This window comes from Alosa alosa, chromosome 16 (genome assembly GCF_017589495.1).
Source record: "Alosa alosa isolate M-15738 ecotype Scorff River chromosome 16, AALO_Geno_1.1, whole genome shotgun sequence".
NCBI classification, from domain to species: Eukaryota; Metazoa; Chordata; class Actinopteri; order Clupeiformes; family Clupeidae; genus Alosa; species Alosa alosa.
Window position 1 is genome coordinate 15,857,779 of NC_063204.1, and position 19,033 is coordinate 15,876,811.

General features: G+C 40.8%; 1 protein-coding gene across 3 annotated transcripts; it reads right to left on the reverse strand.

Annotated features, from left to right (window-relative positions):
* Nucleotides 1–1,479: 1,479 nt before the first annotated feature.
* On the reverse strand, nt 1,480–17,810 carry LOC125309620 (inositol monophosphatase 1-like). 3 transcript variants are annotated; one of them, XM_048266664.1, is made up of 9 exons: nt 17,715–17,810; nt 15,549–15,635; nt 14,388–14,521; nt 13,149–13,253; nt 11,835–11,857; nt 11,484–11,588; nt 10,944–11,052; nt 10,556–10,707; nt 1,480–2,488 (listed from the first exon to the last, which is right to left on the reverse strand). In XM_048266664.1, exons 2-9 carry the CDS (start codon nt 15,609–15,611, stop codon nt 2,370–2,372), a joined length of 810 nt encoding a protein of 269 aa, XP_048122621.1. In that variant the 5' UTR covers nt 15,612–15,635; nt 17,715–17,810; the 3' UTR covers nt 1,480–2,369. The 3 variants fall into 3 exon arrangements, with proteins under 3 accessions (XP_048122621.1, XP_048122619.1, XP_048122620.1); XM_048266662.1 differs by having other exon boundaries at nt 11,484–11,592; nt 11,835–11,880; XM_048266663.1 differs by lacking the exon at nt 17,715–17,810 and adding an exon at nt 15,949–17,681 and having other exon boundaries at nt 11,484–11,592; nt 11,835–11,880.
* Nucleotides 17,811–19,033: the final 1,223 nt, after the last annotated feature.

Here is a 19,033-nt window from a genome sequence, read left to right on the forward strand (position 1 = left end):
CATATGTAAGTCACTTTGGTCAAGAAGTGTCTGCTAAATGTAATGTAATGTAATGTAATGTAAGGTCATTCTCACTCTCCCTTGCTAAAGCGCAAAATGGTTTGGTCCACCTGCACAACGATTCATAAGGTATCTCATTTTGTTTACGTAGTTGAGCATCGCTAGTAGTGGACAGCTAATTGTTGTGCTGCTGGTAATGTCTTTCTCCAAGAAAACCAAGTCGGATTACCAAAAAACAAAGGCAAAAACAGGAAAAAGAGAGAGATCAAATTGAGGGGAAACAGCTGCTAATAAACTTCTTTCCAAAGAAAGGTGAGCACACACGTATTGACACGAAATCCCAGGGTGTTAAACGGCTTGAATGTCTCCGCAATAGAACTGAGACAACCCATTGAAAGATCGGAAAATACAGTTCCTAGGTTACACAGGTAATCTGAGGTATCTCGTGATCCACTTCCATCTCCATCTTGGCGCCAGCTTGATTCATGCCCTGGCCTATAGGCTACATGCTGATCAGTGTAGTGGTTCCAGGCGCAATTTCCCCCCTTCCTTTCCTTTCAGGTAGGCCTAGTCGTTAGTCTTAACTTTTTTTTTTTTTACTCAGTAACTGATGGGATTTGTGATGTAGCGAAGTGCAATACTTCACTCAAAACGTAATCAAGTAAAAATAAAAGTATTAATTTTAAAAACTACTTAAAAAATACAAAATACACAAAAAAACTACTCAATACAGTAACGTGAGTAAATGTAATTAGTTACTTTCCACCTCCACTTCTGACCGTAGCATTGTGTGCACAGCTAGTGACAAGGGAAGTATGTTTGGGTAACATACATACTGTATGGTATGCTTGAGGAAATGTTGCCAATAGTTTCTTAAGAAGACTAACCACTTCCTAACAGGTTTTGTGTCATTTACAAGCATTTCAAATGGCTCAGTAAGATAGACTTTCACTGGTTGTGATCATTGCATGTCTTTGGTTATGCATTACATAGACTGTCTTCTCTATTACTCGGTCATAGAGTAATAGAGAAGACAGTCCTTCATGACATTCTCATAGTTCATACCTTAGCAGCCATTTCAAAAGACAGCAGGAGAGTGTGGACAGGTTCAGGCACAACATAGTGTGTTATCATACCTTACAAAACCCAGCCCTCAGCATGCTGTAACAGACTTCTCGATTCCCTCTCAAGGTATTGTGCACTTAAGAGCATACTGCACATGCAACCACACCGGCTTCACAATGCACATTTTCTGACATGATTTGTTTTGTCTTTCTGTTCAAGATTGTTCAATCGATGAAACATTACCAGAATTCCCATTATAAGCTTGACTAAGAGGGGGAAATCCATTCCCATAACAGCATGGAAAAATCACAAAAAATAGCTTTAACCCTTATTTGTGGTTGAGGTTATTGGGTTAGCAGCAAGAAAAGAAACATCCTTGCAAGTTTCACACACAAACAATGAAATAAAGCTGGACAACTTTAAGGGGCTTTATTATAACTTTGGCAACATGACACAGCCTGTTCACAGTGTGTCACATAGGACATGGTAAGCAGTAATGAAAACATCCCTATGGGAGATACCAACATTAAACATTACTAAGTTAAAACAAGGCTTACTTCATCATGATACTGTAAGAGTGCAAAACAAAGTGCATCATAATCACATTTATACAAACTAGAATCATGAGGTATAAACTCGGAGTGTGATTTTTGATACAGTACAATAAATAAAAAAACAGATGATCTACAGGAAATTCCCGCTCACGTGGCATTTTTGATAAAGACTGCAAAACGTTAGCAGTCGGAACATCTGAAGGTAAAAATCTAAGAATATCTTAGCCTGCACATAAGAACATGTAAAATAGAATTTAACTAAACTGCGCTAAATTCACTTGGATTAGGTCTCCCACTTGTTCTAACATATCTTGAGGTCAATATACTCAGAAACAAGACAGTCCTACAACTGTGTTTGGAATACAGACAAAAACAGCCTTAGTCATATTATCTGCTAGTTCACTTCAGGCAATGGAAATGCAGTTAAGGCTAGCAAAAACATGGCTTTATCAAGGAAAATTCATACTTATTTGCACTTCAACATACTGGGCCCTAATTTAAACAGTGGGCAAAGTCTATCAACAAGCCAAGCTCTCAAGCATTAGCTATAACTATGGCGTGGCATGTGGGGGCATTCAGCTGATTGAGTGCAATATTTGCTGTTATGGTCCTAGTCCATTTTAATTTAGCCTAGTTCTTAAATTAGCTGGTTAAACAGACTTTGAACTTTGCCCATCATTCAAATTAGACCAACTGTGTGTGTAATGTGTGTGTGTGTGTGTGTGGTTGGGGGGGTTAGAGGTGGATGGACTAGTTTTCGGTGTCATCTCTTCCACATGGGAATGGCTGTATTTTCTGAGCGATGTGCTCTGCTATGGCCTTACTGCTGGCTGTGATTAACCTCCGTGACATCAGGTCAAACGGTCCTCCTGAAAGATCAGAAGTGATTACTGTGCAGAAGTCCAACATTTAGGACATTCCATGCTAAACAAGTAATACAAACACTTGAACATGTTTGTTTTTGCTCCCATTTCTCCTTTTTTAAGTAAAAGATGTAAGATTTCTTCTATGCAAACAAAAAGCTTATTTCATTCCAATTTTGTTCTCAAATGTGTTGCTTCATGCAGTGCACACTTGAGTTGATGAGGTTATTGATTGTGCACTGCACAATATTGGTTCACCCTCATTACCCCCTTAGTTATTGTTGCTACGCCTGACAAACATTGCAGAACTACCACGAAGTTAACCTGACTCTTGCCAGATGATCCGCCTAGCTCCACTCACATCCATCTGGGATCGGTTCCGTTGAGAGTGATTTCAGCACAAGATTGTATGGTAGAGCCAATCAGGACGCAGGGTGGGAGTTTCATAGAGGTGACGTAGCGTAGAAGCGACTGTAAGACTGTTCTCAGCGTCACGGGTTAGCTACGATGTGAGTGGTTGAAGTAGCACGTCAATAGATGACGGACAAGTGGCTTATCCAATCTTATGCAAGAAGGCCCAGCCTTCTGAAGCACCACTCCAATGGATCGATCCCAGATGGATGAGTGGAGCTAGGCGGAACGAAATTCATCTGGCGAGAGTCAGGTTACCCAGAAGTAGCCATAGACTACGTTTACACGAAGCAGGGTATTTTCCTAAACGAATATCTGGCCATCTACGTTTGCAAATAAAACTGCATTTACACGAGACCGTTTTTTTTTTTTAAATGTGTTTACACGAACCCGTGTACATACATGCTGTCATGAGCACGCCAAACCACAGTGGCAGTCTAACGATAAGCTCAAGCTCACATTAACCAATCAGAATCCTGAAAAGTTGCCCGAGCCACCGGAAACGGAAGTGTACTCTCTTCTTCGGATAGCAGCGGTAAAGCAAGTTGCAAATGCAAACAGACAAAAAGGGTCTGCACCAACATAAACGTGATGGCTATTCTGAGCGCATCCATGATCACCTCAGCCCCAACATGTGAAGTCGCACGTGAGAACATGTAAATGTAAACATTGGTCGCACATTTGGTGTACTTCTGTCGCATACTGTGACGTTGGCTGCCCAAAACAGTTTTTTTGGATAACCGTTTTACGGGGCGAATTCTCCGTTTGCGTCTAAATGAAAGGCTTAAACGTAGGGAAATGTCTTCGTTTATAAAAATACACATGCTCGTGTAAACGGGGTCATAGACAGTAAAAGTTACCAGCTGGAAAACAGACCATGTTCAATTTTCCAGAGAAGATACTGTAGGCTGGATGAGATTGGACTGACACATCTTTAATATCATCCCGTGCAAGGCAGAAGGGATTGTGCTGAGACATGCGTTGGCGTTTGTAAAAAACGTGAGGTGCACTGTTTTTTTAAAAACGTGAATGACATTGGGCACTTTTTCGGCTTTGAGTTGAATGTTTTTTAAACTTTCAATTCGAGACGCTCAGGGCGCCTCTGCATGAACACATGAGGCATTCAGGGCGCATCAGCAGCACGCAAACTTACTGCCAATACGAAACAACATTAAAAAGACAACTGCAAAAACCGCATCATGTCTGATGGTGGCTTTATAGTGCCCATATTGGGGACACCTCTCTGCTATACTGTTAGGGTGAATTTGGGTAATCTGGGACATCGGGTAATGTGTGACACTTAAGCTTCAGCATGTTTAATTCCTGTTCTAACTAAATGTAGTCATCAAAACTCTTACTATAAGTTTACCATAGATGTCATGTGACTGAAATTGCATGACTTCATGGTAGTGAGGTCACAGAAATATGCAGGGCAAGTGTCTTTCAGAGCCTCGCCCCCTGGAATGATATGACAAGTCCAGTGACTTACAATTTTGACTAGATTAATGTTAAGGATGTAAATCTGTCATAAAATAAAACAAGGTTCCTAGGCGAGGATCACATCAGCCAGCGGCAAGCGGCAGCGGCAAAAGTAACACAACACTCAAACCATAATACGTTTTATCTCGTTCCTAAGCAACACAAAGGGTTTGTCAATTGAATAAGCTCGCGTTGCGCTTTGAAAGATGAACCAAGTTCAACACTCAACACTCGCTTGTTCAATGCTAGCGTTACGCCTGATTTGCCACCGTTCCGCTGCCGAACCATAGAGAACAATAGGAAACCTGCCGCTTGCCGCTGGCTAATGTGACCCCCGCCTTATTGTTATTGATTTATGTGGGTGATCTGTTCAAGAGACAATATGGCAGGGATCACATTAGGCAGCTAAAAGCGGCAAGTTTCCTATTGTTCTCTATGGTTCGGCAGCGGAACGCTGGCAACGGTGGTGTAACGCTAGCGTTGAGCAAGCTAAGCGTTGAACTTGGTTCAACTTTCAAGCACAACGCTCGGCTCATCAATGTTCAGGTATTTTGACCAATCAGATTCATCTAGGGGCGGGACGTTTGAAACATCAACGAGACCGTTTATTCAACTATGGACATCACCGAGAAACTGATTGTCTGTCTCGAACCACCCGGTGTTGTATGACATGTCGTCTAAGGACCATCACAACATAATAAAAAAAGGCCGTGCGTGGGAGTTTGTGAGCCATGTTGTGGGAATTTCTGTTAAGTGATTTTACGTCTGTTCTGTTGATTTAACCAATGTAGCCTACTTGCTAAGCTTACTTGCTAAGCTCGTTAGCCTAGCTAAATAACAAACTAAACAAAAGTCAGCTGATGTGCATAGCAACTGTTACAATATGTATCTACTAGGGCTGTCACTTTACGTTCGGAAATCGATTGCACAATCGATTGGACTAAACAACACAAGTTTCGAAAACTAAAATAGGGAATCGATTTTAACCTTTTAAATTTTTAATTCATTTTAAACGAATTAAACAAATAAAAAGGATAGATGTAACAAAATTCACAAACAAGAATATAAGAATATAAAAGAATTTTGAAGTGCAGTAAGCATTGCGAAAGCTAAAAAGAAAATTCCCATCAATTTTACGCACCGGAAACAGCTGTTTCAATCAGCTGCTGTGCTGCTCGTGTTTTGCCAAAAAATGGAGGACAACGCGATCAACATGTGCGACATTAGAGAGACGAGTGATAGGCCCTAATAACTTGAGTTCGATGTGGAAGTAGGCCTACTTCGGATTTTTGGTATATCAAACTATGGAGAAGAACAAAGCGGTAGGCTATGCAAACTGTGCAATCGAGTTCTACATAGGCGAAATTTGTTTAACATTTCTAATCGTAAACACAGACACAGGAGCCTGCAGCCACGAAACTTCACGCCAATAAATGATCAGAAATATTGCTGGCTTGCGTCTACAAGCGCCCTCTTTATGTTCGTCCTAATGCCTGTTAGTTGTTTGTGAATTGGCCTATATTTGCCGTTGAAAATGGAAACGTATTTAGACATAAAAAATCGATTTTACAATCGATTTAATTCACACTTATGTCTCAAAAATCGAACAGGATTTTTTCACAAAAGTGACAGCCCTAGTATCTACGTTGGTAATGTTAACGTGTTATTCTGATATGTATGTTCATGATAGAAAAGGAGTGTAAGACTAAATGGAAATCTCTCAGGGATCGGTATAAGAAAGAGAAAAATGCGGAGAAGGAATTAAAAAAGAGTGGGTCAGGTGCCAGTTACAACACCAAATGGCAGTTCATGAGTATCCGGTCATTTCTGGGAGTTTCCAGTCATGCCTTATCTGCAGGACAGGCAAACCACATCCAATATGTTGAAGAGCCAACCAAATACAGTAGAAAGCCTTCTACTTCCTATCATCACACCAGAAAGAGAGGTTTGATTGCTTTTGATGCTACATTAGTTTCTTTATTTGTCCTTGTGTGGTTTTTGTGCTAGATATTACTTATTATTAATAACCACCAAATGCTTTTTTTTTACCCCAACTTGACCCCAGAGATATGAAATGTTCGAGTGTGAGTTACAAAACCTACAGTCAGAGGATGGCCCACTTGAGTCCTCGAGGGTTGGTCACACATCCAGTGAGACCCAGGACAGCACCTGCTTCTCTCTAGTTTCAATTGCAATCTTTGTGGCATTGTTGCTGCTGAGTCTTGAGATGTCTAGCCATGATAGCTGGTGGTAAGTTTGCAGATACGAACTTGGAGGCATCTACATCCTTTCTATCTGAGTGCCATCAAAGGAAGTTGTGAAGTAGAGGGTGACACGGGAATCAATTTTCACTCCCGTCCCATCCCGAGCCCGCACAAATACTCCAGTCATATCTCGATCACGTGACAGCCCCCCCAAAAAAATTCTGTCCCGCAAAATCCCGAGAGAAAGACTCCCGAATCCCGTCCCGCTCCATATGTTGATGTCTAAAGTTATCCGACTGTTAGGCTACGCAGTAGCGTGCGGTGACCATACATTTTGGTAGGGCAGAAAGCCTTGTCTAACTTTTCTTTAATAGCCGATCATTTTGGGCTACATTAAAATTACATATTTTACAGGACTTTGTGTAGGCTATGCTTAAATCATTTCATAGTCAGAATAGTATATCTCATCCCATCAGTTAAGTTTGCACCGTTCTCATCACGTTAAACCAGCGAAGCATAGCGAAGTTGTTGCTATGGGTAAACAAAACTATTTTTTGTGTTCCGCCAGGGTTATTGCTGACACTTTCGCCTGTAACTGTTTCTTTGCATCCATTTTGCCTTAGGGCCTAGTCGCTGAAGCTGATTGATTGTGAACAGGGCAGCTGCTTTGTCTTGTTCTGATAGGCTACCAATCAACAAACGTATTGTGGGTTGTAATTGGTTCTCTTTTCTAAAACAAAATGCCTCAATGAGCATCAAACCAGCTAATAGGCTAACTGAAATAACACCCATGCCAATCTCTAGGTATGGTGAAGGGTATGTGATGATGTGGGGCTATTTTAATTCCAAAGGCCAAGGTAACTTTATCAGGATGCACAGTATTCTGGATCCATGAAATAACTGGCCTTTAAAAATAAAAATCTGCCTGTCTCTATGGGAATTTAACATAGGGGTGGGAATACTTATGACCCCTGTATTTTAAGGAAGAACATTTATTTATTTATGATACATTATTCATTCACTAAGATATTTCCTCATTTTTCACTTAAGGCATTAAGATCAATTTCCAAAAGATGATTTTATATTCCTCTTTTCAGTCAACTTTAGCATGGGTGCCAATACTTTTGGCCATCACTGTACATGCGAAAACGGTCGTCAGCTAGGCGGAGCTGCGACACTAGTTTATGGTATTCCCCATCTGACTTTCGTAATAGCAGCGTGTCATGAACCCAAACTGAATGCTTTTTTCTTTCTTTCTCTCTTTCCTCTCCTTCCATTCCTAAAGCAATCAAGAGCAAATTTCTATTGCTAGCATCCATTTTGCCAGCTAGGAACGTAACAATGTTGACCGCTAGTGTAACTTAGAAACAAGACAGAACGTCTTGGATTATTATTATGGTCTGAGCGTTGCGCTACGCTTGCCGCTGACGCTTGCCGCTGCCTAATGTGATCCTCGCCTATATGCACCAATGTGTTGAAAATCTGTTTTAATTTATTGTTTTAAGACATTTTTTTGGCTGTCCCACTTTATCATGTGTTTGATAATGTAGGACAGCATGTTTTGGGTAATCTGGGACAGTCAATTAAACTGTTTAATTTGGGGAAATATGCATTAGGGACTTCATGAAATTGCAGTAGTATAAACTAAAACATCATTTATGGATTGCAGCTATCAGACATTGTCTAACAGTCTGTTACTGTCTATATACACTAAAAGTCTAGTTAGTGCTAGGCTAGCTAGCGTTTCCCATTATAAATTAGCATCAACTAATATTCCATTGGATTTGAATGTCCCAGATTAGCAAACGACCGGTCCCAAATTATCAAATTCTTTTTTTGTTTTGTTGTTGCAAGGAACACTAAAAGGTGTGTAATGTCTCCTCTGGGTATGAAATATATTTTTTGTCTTCTGATTTGTGTAGAAAACATCTTGGGGATTACAGAAAGGTATAGGATGATGATCTTTTTCATTAGATATAAGCTATATTGTAATTAGGCGCAGAAGTAAAATTTGCAAAAATTGTCCCAGATTACCCGAATTCACCCTGGGAAAAGGGAAAAACACACACCTGCCTCCAATCTCTATGAATATCAAGTGTTCGAATTACATAAGCACACCATTTTGGCATGTTGCCGATAATAATGACATAGTTTCCCTGCATAGAGGCCGTTGGTTATGCAGGATTAGACACAAAACGTGAGTCCTGCAAAAGGTCAATTAGAACCCTACCGTACACAAGGGGGTAGGCAAACGTTCGGCGAGCATACGCTCTATGGACGGCTTTGAGGCTAGAAGTCGACTACTTGTAGTTAGCATTCCATTGACCCCCATTCATTTTGGCGTCACTTTGACATCAAATAACGTTAGGCCTACATCTGAAGCGTTTTAAGCCTTTATATTAACCTTTTCTATTTACGGAGACATACAACATTGTGTGATTGGCTTCATAACCTCATAACTCACTTTAACGCTGAGTAATAAACTTTCTTCCGAAAACAATGCTAAAATTATGTAATGGGCATGTGACTTTGCGTCGCACAGGACAGAAGTAACCGTATTCTATGGATAAGAAACTCGAAGGCAGCCTGAGGGAAGACTGCAGGTAAGATATTAAGGAAAGCATTGAGGGGTTAAAAACAATTAAGTTTTGTTGGGTTGGCAACTATGTCAGAACAAATCATCACCAAGAGCTGCATTCGAACTCTGAGCACATTATCAATTTTCATAGCACGGCTACCAGACGACTTACTGTGTTTCGTCACATGTTTCTCACTCGCCTGGACTGAGGATGCGCAGAAACAAAGTCGACCAACAGGAAAAGGGGTTCAAATTGACTTCACTTGCCTCTACTGAAGTCTATGGGGCGACTCTGTCCATTTGTTTTACTGTCTTTGGTCATACAACACTGACATTTGGAAACCCCTCGCTCCCTGGACAATATTGTCTGTCATCTGCCCGATACTGTGTAAACCGGGATACATCTGTGAAGAGAACACTTTTCCAAAGTGCAACATGCCATCGAAGGTGAACATTTGTCCAATCAAGTCAGTTACGACGACGTACTGCAGTCAGGCCAACAAGCACTCAGATGGCCTTCCCCGAGATGGTTTCTGACCACTTGTGCAGAAATTCTGCCCTTGAGCAAACCGACTTTCATCAGCTGTCTGATTGGCTGATCTCAGATACTATAATCTCTCAGATAAAAACAATGTGAGGGTCCTGGTCTGGCGTGGTTACAGTTACATTGTTCAGAAGCAATGTTAGAGGCAGCCTATGGTAGTGAAATGCACACTCATTTCATGGACAACAGCTCTCTAAGACATTCCTGCTGTTAGCTTGCTAATTGCCTACTCCCTCAAAACTGTGGCATTGTGTTGCATGAGAGAACAGCATATAGTTTATAGTGTCCTTTTAATGTGACTATTAAACACCATATCATGATGTTTAATGGACATTGATATGCCTCACCTGCCTGGTGGATGGATTATTTTATCGAAGGTGAAGTGCTCACTAATAGACTTTCAAATAAAAGTAAATAAAATCTGAGAGAAATAAGGCTTTTGTGTGCATAGAATACAGTGTTTCCCATATAGTTGAATTCTATTTGTGGTGGTAAGTTAGCAGAATTAACTGGAATGCAACAGTTTTTAACAAATTAGCGCAGCGTGGTTATGATGCTAATCAGATTTAAGCACAATTTAGTACAACCTGGAAAATCATTGTGTGGTGGTCAATGTTGATATTGTGGTGGGCCGCCACAAATAAGTCAATGTATGGGAAACACTGGAATAAATCTAAATAGGAATATAAATAAATATGAAAATAAAAAAAAAAAAATATTTTTGTTGAGTGTATATTCATTAATGTATTCATTTATTCATTTATTATGTATATACTTCCAAACTTGACTGCATTCCACAATACAATGCCCATTCTGAAAACACACACATTTTTACTAGCTGTCTCCATATCACTCACCTGTGATATCCATGATTACTCCCCCTGCCTCCCTGATAATAGCTGCACCCCCTGCCATGTCCCAGCAGTGGATGCCAATGTGATAGTACGCATCAGCTGCTCCACACGCCACCAAGCACATATTCACAGCAGCACTGCCTGGGGCCCGAATCCTACCGTGATGATTTACAATCAGTAATGTTAGCTCATACAAGCTCATAAGAAATGTAAAATAGTAGTAGTAGAATAGTATATGATTCTGTGGTTGACATGATCTGAAGTCTTGACTCCTTATACTGACAGACTCATTTTGTTGAGTTCACTTTGAAACACATTCTTCTTTCAAATGATGTATGGTATTGTAAGGGATGTCATGTTCAGACCAAATGCACTTAATGTTAGCACTCACCCATGCACAGGGATTGTGAGGATAGACTCCATGTTGGTCATCATTGCTCTAAAGTTCTGTGCATCTGGTTTAAAGCCCATTTCTGTTAGCACCAGGGACTTTGTGATATCTGAGTATAGAGGAGAGGATACATGGCATCATTAAAAACCAATTGACATGTTTCAAGGCGCACATCTGCCCAACAGAGCTCAAGGCCTGATGGAACTGAACAATCCCTGTGTCTCACCAATAATCAAATTAATTAGTCTTGAAATTTACAGCTATTCAGTAAGTCTTCCCTATTTGTCACAACCTTACAGTTTGGACAAATGTACAAAAGCTGACTGCACTATGCAAATATTTGCTTCTGGACAAATATGTCCCTCTTGTTAAATGTTGCATCAGTATCCAGCATATGCTAAACTTACAGTATAACTGAGCAATAGTGTGAAAGCAAAACTACAGCCCCTAGACTAAACCTCAGATGGTCTTAAGCAGTAAGACAGTCATCACAGAGGACCCCTGACCATAGCTGAAATCAACCTGTGTAGAGTGACTGACCTTCTTGGCCAGACACTTTGATGGGGACTCCGTTGCAGAATGCTCCTTTTCCTTTGCGAGCTGTGTACATCTTCTCCTCAACACAGCTGTAGACCACTCCAAATTCTATCTGACATATAGGTTTAAAAAAAAAAAACTATTCAGATTGAAAACATTGTGACCTAATTAAATGTTTACATTAAAACTTTTAGGATTATTAAAATGTTTTTTTTTAACAGTTATTCTGTAAGTATCAGAACTTACATAAATCACCTGATTCATGCTGTATTAGGAATTATCCATCACTCCATCTATCTAGCCATGTACACTGTAAACTTTAGATATCAATAGGTAGTAACAAAAGAAGCATACCTCTTTGTTCACTGTGAAACCAACTGATACAGAGACAAAAGGAAACCTTGGCAGAATGGGGAAAAAAACAAAAAGAGGAATAAAGGCATTTAACATGTTTCTGCTGCTGCTGTGTAAGATGCAGTGCAGTGACTGTTTGATGGATTGTACCTCAAGGTCAACTTCTCTTTACAGTAAAAGACACCAAGGTACAAGGAAACTATCAATTTCAGAACAGATCAAGTGTTGACAATGCGGGCATAATATATGCTAAACATCAACCATGTGTGATTTCAGTCTGTTGAGAAGCTACAGTCAAGGTTAGTTAAAGGTTGTATCAGCGATTTCAGGCCCAAAAAAGGCTCAAACATAAATGATCACATTCATTTAATCTTTCGCAACGATCTGCTAGCTGTCTGTCCCATAAGCAGGCCGTCAAAAAAATGTGTCTCTGTAGGCAGCCTAGGCTCCAAGATCTGTACACATAAACAATTGCTACCAACAAGGGTTGGCAACCCACTCAAAGGCAAAATAAAGTGTTTCAACCAATAACCGACGAGATGCGCGTTTAGGAGAGTTTTAATTGCACAGGAGGGAGGGGGAGGGAGTAGCAAGCTAGCTCTCTGTTTTGTTTGAACATCAACAGAAGTGACGTATCCCCGCTATCGCTGATACAACCTTTAAGTTATTGAGAATGAACATGCTCAGCAAAAAGACTGACATACGTGCATACAGAACTTTAATTACGGGTATGCCAGTGGAACAGTGAATATGCAAGAGACGAAGCATGGGTTCCAGCCCCCCTGTAACACAACACACCGACCCCCCTGTATCTGTAGTGGTGAGTTTGAGCCTAGGATTTGCTTTCTCACAATGGAGGTTACATAGATGATAGTTCCCATACATATAAATAAAATCTCAATTCATTAGTTCCACAGCTGTGATTTTGGCTTCATCACTTAGCCATATACTATATCCAGCTCAAGTTTTTTATTTTATTTTTTAAAGCAAACCAATGATTCTGTAATGTCACTAAGCATGCTTCTAAAAACAGATTCTTAAAATAATCCTTGACCACAGTAACAATTCTGTTTGATATGTAGACAAATTGCTCAGATGCTGAAGGGGAAATCCGTTTACAATTTCTATGTGAAAAGTATTTAACTTTAGCTAGAAATGCGCTAGATATAGCCTACCTTAAGGGCCCTAAAGTAGCGAGCATAGTGTGTGTCCTTCGAAATACCACCTATATGGAATCCGAGCTCTATAGAGGAATTCTGCAAGGTTGTCCTGGCTAAAATGAGTGAAATTCTAAAAACCCCATCCCCTCCCCACCTGTGAACAAAGTTGGTTGTTCCATCGATGGGGTCAATGATCCAAGTAGGATTGTCTGTTAGAATACTGGGAGCCCCTGCAGCAACAGACTCCTCCCCTATGAAGCTGTAGTAGACCAAATGCAGATAATAGAGAGAGTAAGGCTATTTAAATGAGAGGAGAGAATATTGTCAAATTATGATCTTTTTATACAGTAGTGTTACAAATTTTGGAATCACCCACAAATGTTTCTGAAAGGAAATGATAGTTTCACTCACCATCCTGATTAAACATTGATCTGATCATGATTGGTACCTTATGGTATAGAATAGTGTGTTTTTCACATGACCGTTATATGATTCGATTTCACCATCTAACGGCCTGGTATGGGAACAGTACACAGCAAGACCGTAAAGCCCTGCAGAGTGTGGTGAAGTCAGCAGTGAACACAACTAGGAGTACACTACCCTGTCTTCAGGACATTTACACCAGGAGATGTCAGCTCAGAGACAAGAAAATTATCAGAGACTCCAGTCATCTCAACTTCTTCAAGCCTCTTCTCTATTAAGGCAAGAAGCCTGGCTCTGTACAAGGGACTTCTTGGGAGCTCTTTGAGTTGGTTATGAAGAGAAGGATGTTGCACAATGTGGACAATGTGTATCCTCCACAGACTATTGGTCAGACAACACAGTTTGAGGATCTTTAAAGATGATGGTATATGGGGCAACTTGTTGAGCAATGTTGCTGTGCAACCACATAACCAGTTCCATTTATTCTGATTGGATGATATAATGATTTGTCTGCTGATAATTTCTTCAGAAAGAAATGGTTTCCCAAAATCAATGGGACCATGCCAGAATCACAATAATGAGGAACACTGTCCACTGTGCTCAAAAGTTGCCCCATGTATCATCAGCTTGAGTTTTTCTGTAATGAGGTTCCTTAATCTTTTCTGCAAGTCATGCCCAAAGCAATCACCCTGTATAAGAATTACCCTCTGTATTGGAAGAGGACACTCTTCTTCTGAGTTCATGTACAAAGTAAAATGTATATTTAATACACATTTAAGTGTGCCCAGTGTTTTTTGCAAGTCCATTTCTATTTTTAGTTCATGTGCACTGTAGTTATTTTAGACCAAGTTGGTCTTATTCTCTAAAGATAATATTGATCATAAATGAATAATTAATTTCTGGAGGATTCCTAAAATTTAAGTAAGCACCATCAACATAATCCATCAATTAAGCAGTCTCAACATGGTACCTGTGGTTCGGGTACTTCTTTTTAATAGAAGATATTATCAGGGTTTCCACCTTCTGGTCTGTCTCTGTGACAAGATCGACAGGAGAACTCTTCTGCATGACGGAGATGTCCTTTAGCAACGCCTCACGGATCACCTATGCAACAGTAGAACAGTTAAAAACAGAGGCACACTATTTCCTATGAAACACAGCACACTATCATGATATTAAGTAAGCATACAAAAGCTACTTTTGTTATTGTCCCCACCACAAAAAAACATTGGTATTTTGACGCATAAATGCCAGGAATCTATGCATGAACCGATCCAAGCATTATTGTATTGTCTGTCTGTCTTAATTTTCTTTTTTCTGCATGACAAAAGGTGTGGGTAAGGTTCAGGCATCCTTTTTAAGTATCTGTACAGATTTTGTCAATGCCTTTCAGCTATACAGCATGGTGCAGCAGACAACCTTTTGCTAATTCTGTCAGTAACACTTTACTTGAAGGTATCTACATTAGAGTGACATGACACTGTCATAACCCGACCACTAACCCTAACTTGTCATTTCAAAAACCGAATGACACTTGACAGAAGAGTGACAGAAGCGTTATGTCATAAACATTTATGACTTGTTTATAATATGTATGACACGTTCATGACAGTTTCATGTCACTTTTATGTAGATACCTTCAAGTAGAGTGTAACCCTTGTCTCTATGTTGTGCCGTGTTTGAGGTGTGATTGGTTGCATGTGATTTTAACATTCCTTCACCAATATTGTATCAAGTAAGATGGACGAATGTGCAGCTTAATAGTTTGGCTTAGAAGGATTTTTAAGAAATAGGATTTCAATAGTACGGAGACCCTAAAGGGACATGTGCAAAAAATAGTTTTTTTCTTCAAGTTTGGCATGCACGCCATATAATTTCTCCTGTTCACCAGGAACTCAAAGCACATAAGAGGACATGGGTAAAACATTTCTAGTGCACACCAGATAGTTTCTCATGCTCACCAGAAACTTTGCACATGTCTCTTTAGGGGCCCCTTACAATGATCTACTAGCTACTATTTTGGGCAAATTGTTAATTGTTAATGACAATTTGTTACAGCCAATGGCCTTGGCCTATTGGCTATAATTTAGTGTATTTTATAGGCAATAGGCTACATAGTCTGTCAACTTACCTTCCCCGCCTCTTTAGTCACAGCAATGCAGTGGTCCATACACTCCATCCATGGATCATCCATGATGATTTTAGTCTATGCTATACCCTATAAAAATAAAACATATTTAACAGGCTTCATGTTTGGGACACATGAATCAGGCTCACTGTTTTATTGCTCAGGAAGCAGTAAGGAAACCTAATCATTTTTATGACTTTATGTAATTTTATTTCTGATGAGTTCTAGATATTGTTTGCTTTGGCAACACTTTCTTTATGAATTGTCATGCCAATAAAGCTTTTTTGAATTTTGAACATAGAGCTATATTTCAAAGTCATAAAGCCTACCTACACTAGCAATCAGAACCCGTGTTAGGCTATCCAACAATATTTTCCTTGGTCACCACTAGTCTTCGATTTACCGTATTCGTTGACTTCCAGCCAGTCCTGGAGATGTGAACTTCCGAGTGACCTGCTGCAACTAAGGTCTGGTGGGAGTGTCCTACTTTCAGGCTCGACGTACTGCCCCCCAGTTGGTGGGGCAGAGTATCACAGTTAATTTGTAGTGCGCAGGCGCTAACTTTAATCATCTAGCACGCATTCAGGACAACAGATATTGGAGTATGCTTCGTGTACGCGTCAGAAATGACGCACGTCTTCAACGCGCACAAATGTGACGGAGGAGTATACAGTACCATTTCCTTCAAGGCAGAGCTGCAAGAACTACCTGTCCATTACTGACATGCTGCCAATCATCCGTGTTGTGTCACTCAAATCCTGCCGGTGCTTGGCTGTCCCGATGAGATCTGCTTTTCTCTGACATGACCAACGACAGACTGAGAGATACAACACAGACATCCCGATGAACGGCAGCATGTCAGCAATGGACAGGTTGCCTAGTTCTACCAATTACAGCTCTTGCCTGTCACACCTACCAAATATTGTGTGGCGGTGAATTGCAGGCAGGGTGGATCAGACCATACGGACCAGTCCACATGTGCATCAATGAGCCTTGGTCACCCATGACCCCACTGTTAGTTCACCACTTTTCCTTCTTTGGACCACTTTTGATAAGTTCTGACCACTACAGACTGGGAACGCCCCACAAAAGCTGAAGTTTTGGAGATGGGCTGACCCAGTCATCTATCACAATTTGGCCCTGGACGAAGTCAGTCAAATCCTTATGCTTACCCATTTTTCCTATTTCTAACACATAAACTTTGAGGACACAATGTTCTTACTGCCTAGGCTACATCCCATTCAGTGGCAGCCTTAATAACAACATAGGCTAATCAGTGTTTTTCACTTCACATATCAATGCTCATAATGTGGCTGATCTGTGCGTCTGCATAGGGAAATCAAGTCATTTTCTCGAAATCCATTCAATATACATTTGATTTATTCATTTGGACTTGTGTATATCAAGGTGAAAACAGAGAATATGAAACTGTTGATAGAATATATGCCCGCCTATCGTGAGCTATTAGAAGTTCACATTTCCAGGACCAGGATGTGAAACTCGGCTGGAGAAGGTAGAAGTCCTAGGTCATACACTGGTTCTACCTGTGCAACTAAAACAGGTGATTTCACAAAGTAGCTCATCTACCTGGCTGAAGAGTTCAGCTGATAAGAATCAGCTGGCTTAATGGTTGGAACAAATTACGTGATATAACTAAAATAGTCAACGAACACGGTAAAACGAAGACAAAGCTACCTAACTACTAAAATGCCGATGGCACCATATGTCACCTTTCTAATGACGGAAACTGCCAATCTCTGAACTGCCCACTTTATTTCGTAGCCGAACATCTGATGACTAGGCCTGACAGGACTTCTATGCTACTTGAACAAGCTGCTCCTATGTGGACAGACAACGTAGCCTACTAACACAGGCTTCAAAACAAGCTGTTTCTGTAAACTTTTAACAGTCTACTACCGTAGCCGAACTCTTAACATTATTGTGAAAGCACATAGCTTCTATCCGCTAGCAAGTAGATGCTGACACTAAAGCAGACTCCAGACTTAGCTATGGCAAGCTAGCAATGACTGCTATGAGATGTGGTTAATTTAGCCCATACGATTGACAAATATGAGAATTGGAAGTAGACGGTTAGACGTATCTTCGGCAAAGTAGAGGTGTTACATAGATAAGGAACAGCTGCCGTTCCTACTAATTTTCAAATCTTACCTGAGAAAATTAATTCTACGAGTCACTGGGTTTTGTAGGCTAAGCCAAAGATTGTTAAGGCGGAGCAAGATATTTCATCAGGAGCCACTTCCGGGAACCCGGATCGCACGAGGGGGGCAAAATCACAGAGGCAGCGACTGCTCCATTGAAATCTATGGGCATAGCTCAGAATTTCACCACATATGCTAAGGTCTTGGTTCTATAGAGTTAGGAATGTGAATTTCGGGCACATTTTCATGATCCTCAAACCCTTCTGAACATTTCAGGTACATTTTTGGTATTTTTGAGCAATCCAGTCTGGAGAAAATCAACCTTATATCAGGTGTGCGCCGGTTATTTATGCCGCTGCTGTTGGCCGGTTGCAACTTACGCTCGTCAATACGTCATCGACACGCCTCTTTATGCAGACAGGATTCGATCAAAGATGGTTGATTACGAAGATACTTCATGAGAGGCCATTTCCTGTCCCCGGAAATGTATGCAAATAGGGTAGCAGTACCAAAGATTGTTAAGGCGGAGCAAGATACTTCGTCGTAGTTCATGTCTATGGGCGCGAAATGGGGATCGAATCCTGTCTGCATAAAGAGGCGTGTCGATGACGTATTGACGGCGTAAGTTGCAACCGCCAACAGCAGCGGCAGAAATAACCGGCGCACACCTGATATAAGGTTGATTTTCTCCAGACTAGATTGCTCAAAAATGCTAAAAATGTACCTGAAATGTTCAGAAGGGTTTGAGGATCATGAAAATGTGCCCGAAATTCACATTCCTAACTCTATAGAACCAAGACCTTAGCATATGTGGTGAAATTCTGAGCTATGCCCATAGACTTCAATGGAGCAGTCGCTGCCTCTGCTCTGCATAAAGGGGATTTGCCCCCGATGCGATCCGGGTTCCCGGAAGTGGCTCCTGATGAAATATCTTGCTCTGCCTTAACAATCTTTGGCAGTACACGCCCCCGCACATTTATGCAGTGAACGGGCTCTCTTTTTAACATTGAGGTCTATGGCAGAATCCAAGAATTTCCCAGAATTTGTCAAAGCCTTATTTTTCTGAGCAATGGATGCACATTCCGGACACGGTATCATGATCTCCAAACCCTCCTCCCTATTTCAGTAGAATGTCGTGATAGTATGACCCTCCAGTCGGGAGAAAATCAACATTAATGAAGGTGTACACCAAGTTTATTTTGTACTCTGGCTTGTCTGGCGTGGAACCGAGGCGTTCAAACGTAAGTCATACGTCAGTGACACGCCCCTGTGCAGGTGGGAACTGAACCAGAGCCCGTCTCTGACTGAACTCCACTTTGCCCTCATAGA

Bases quoted from the DNA above. Each gene is read 5' to 3' on its own strand.
- LOC125309620 (XM_048266662.1), bottom strand. From the start codon at position 15,611: ATGGATGATCCATGGATGGAGTGTATGGACCACTGCATTGCTGTGACT. The intron at 14,522-15,548 runs GTAAGTTGACAG...ACTGTTGCATAG, and splicing joins TGACTAAAGAGGCGGGGAAG to GTGATCCGTGAGGCGTTGCT. The intron at 13,254-14,387 runs GTACCATGTTGA...GGTCTACTACAG, and splicing joins AAGAAGTACCCGAACCACAG to CTTCATAGGGGAGGAGTCTG.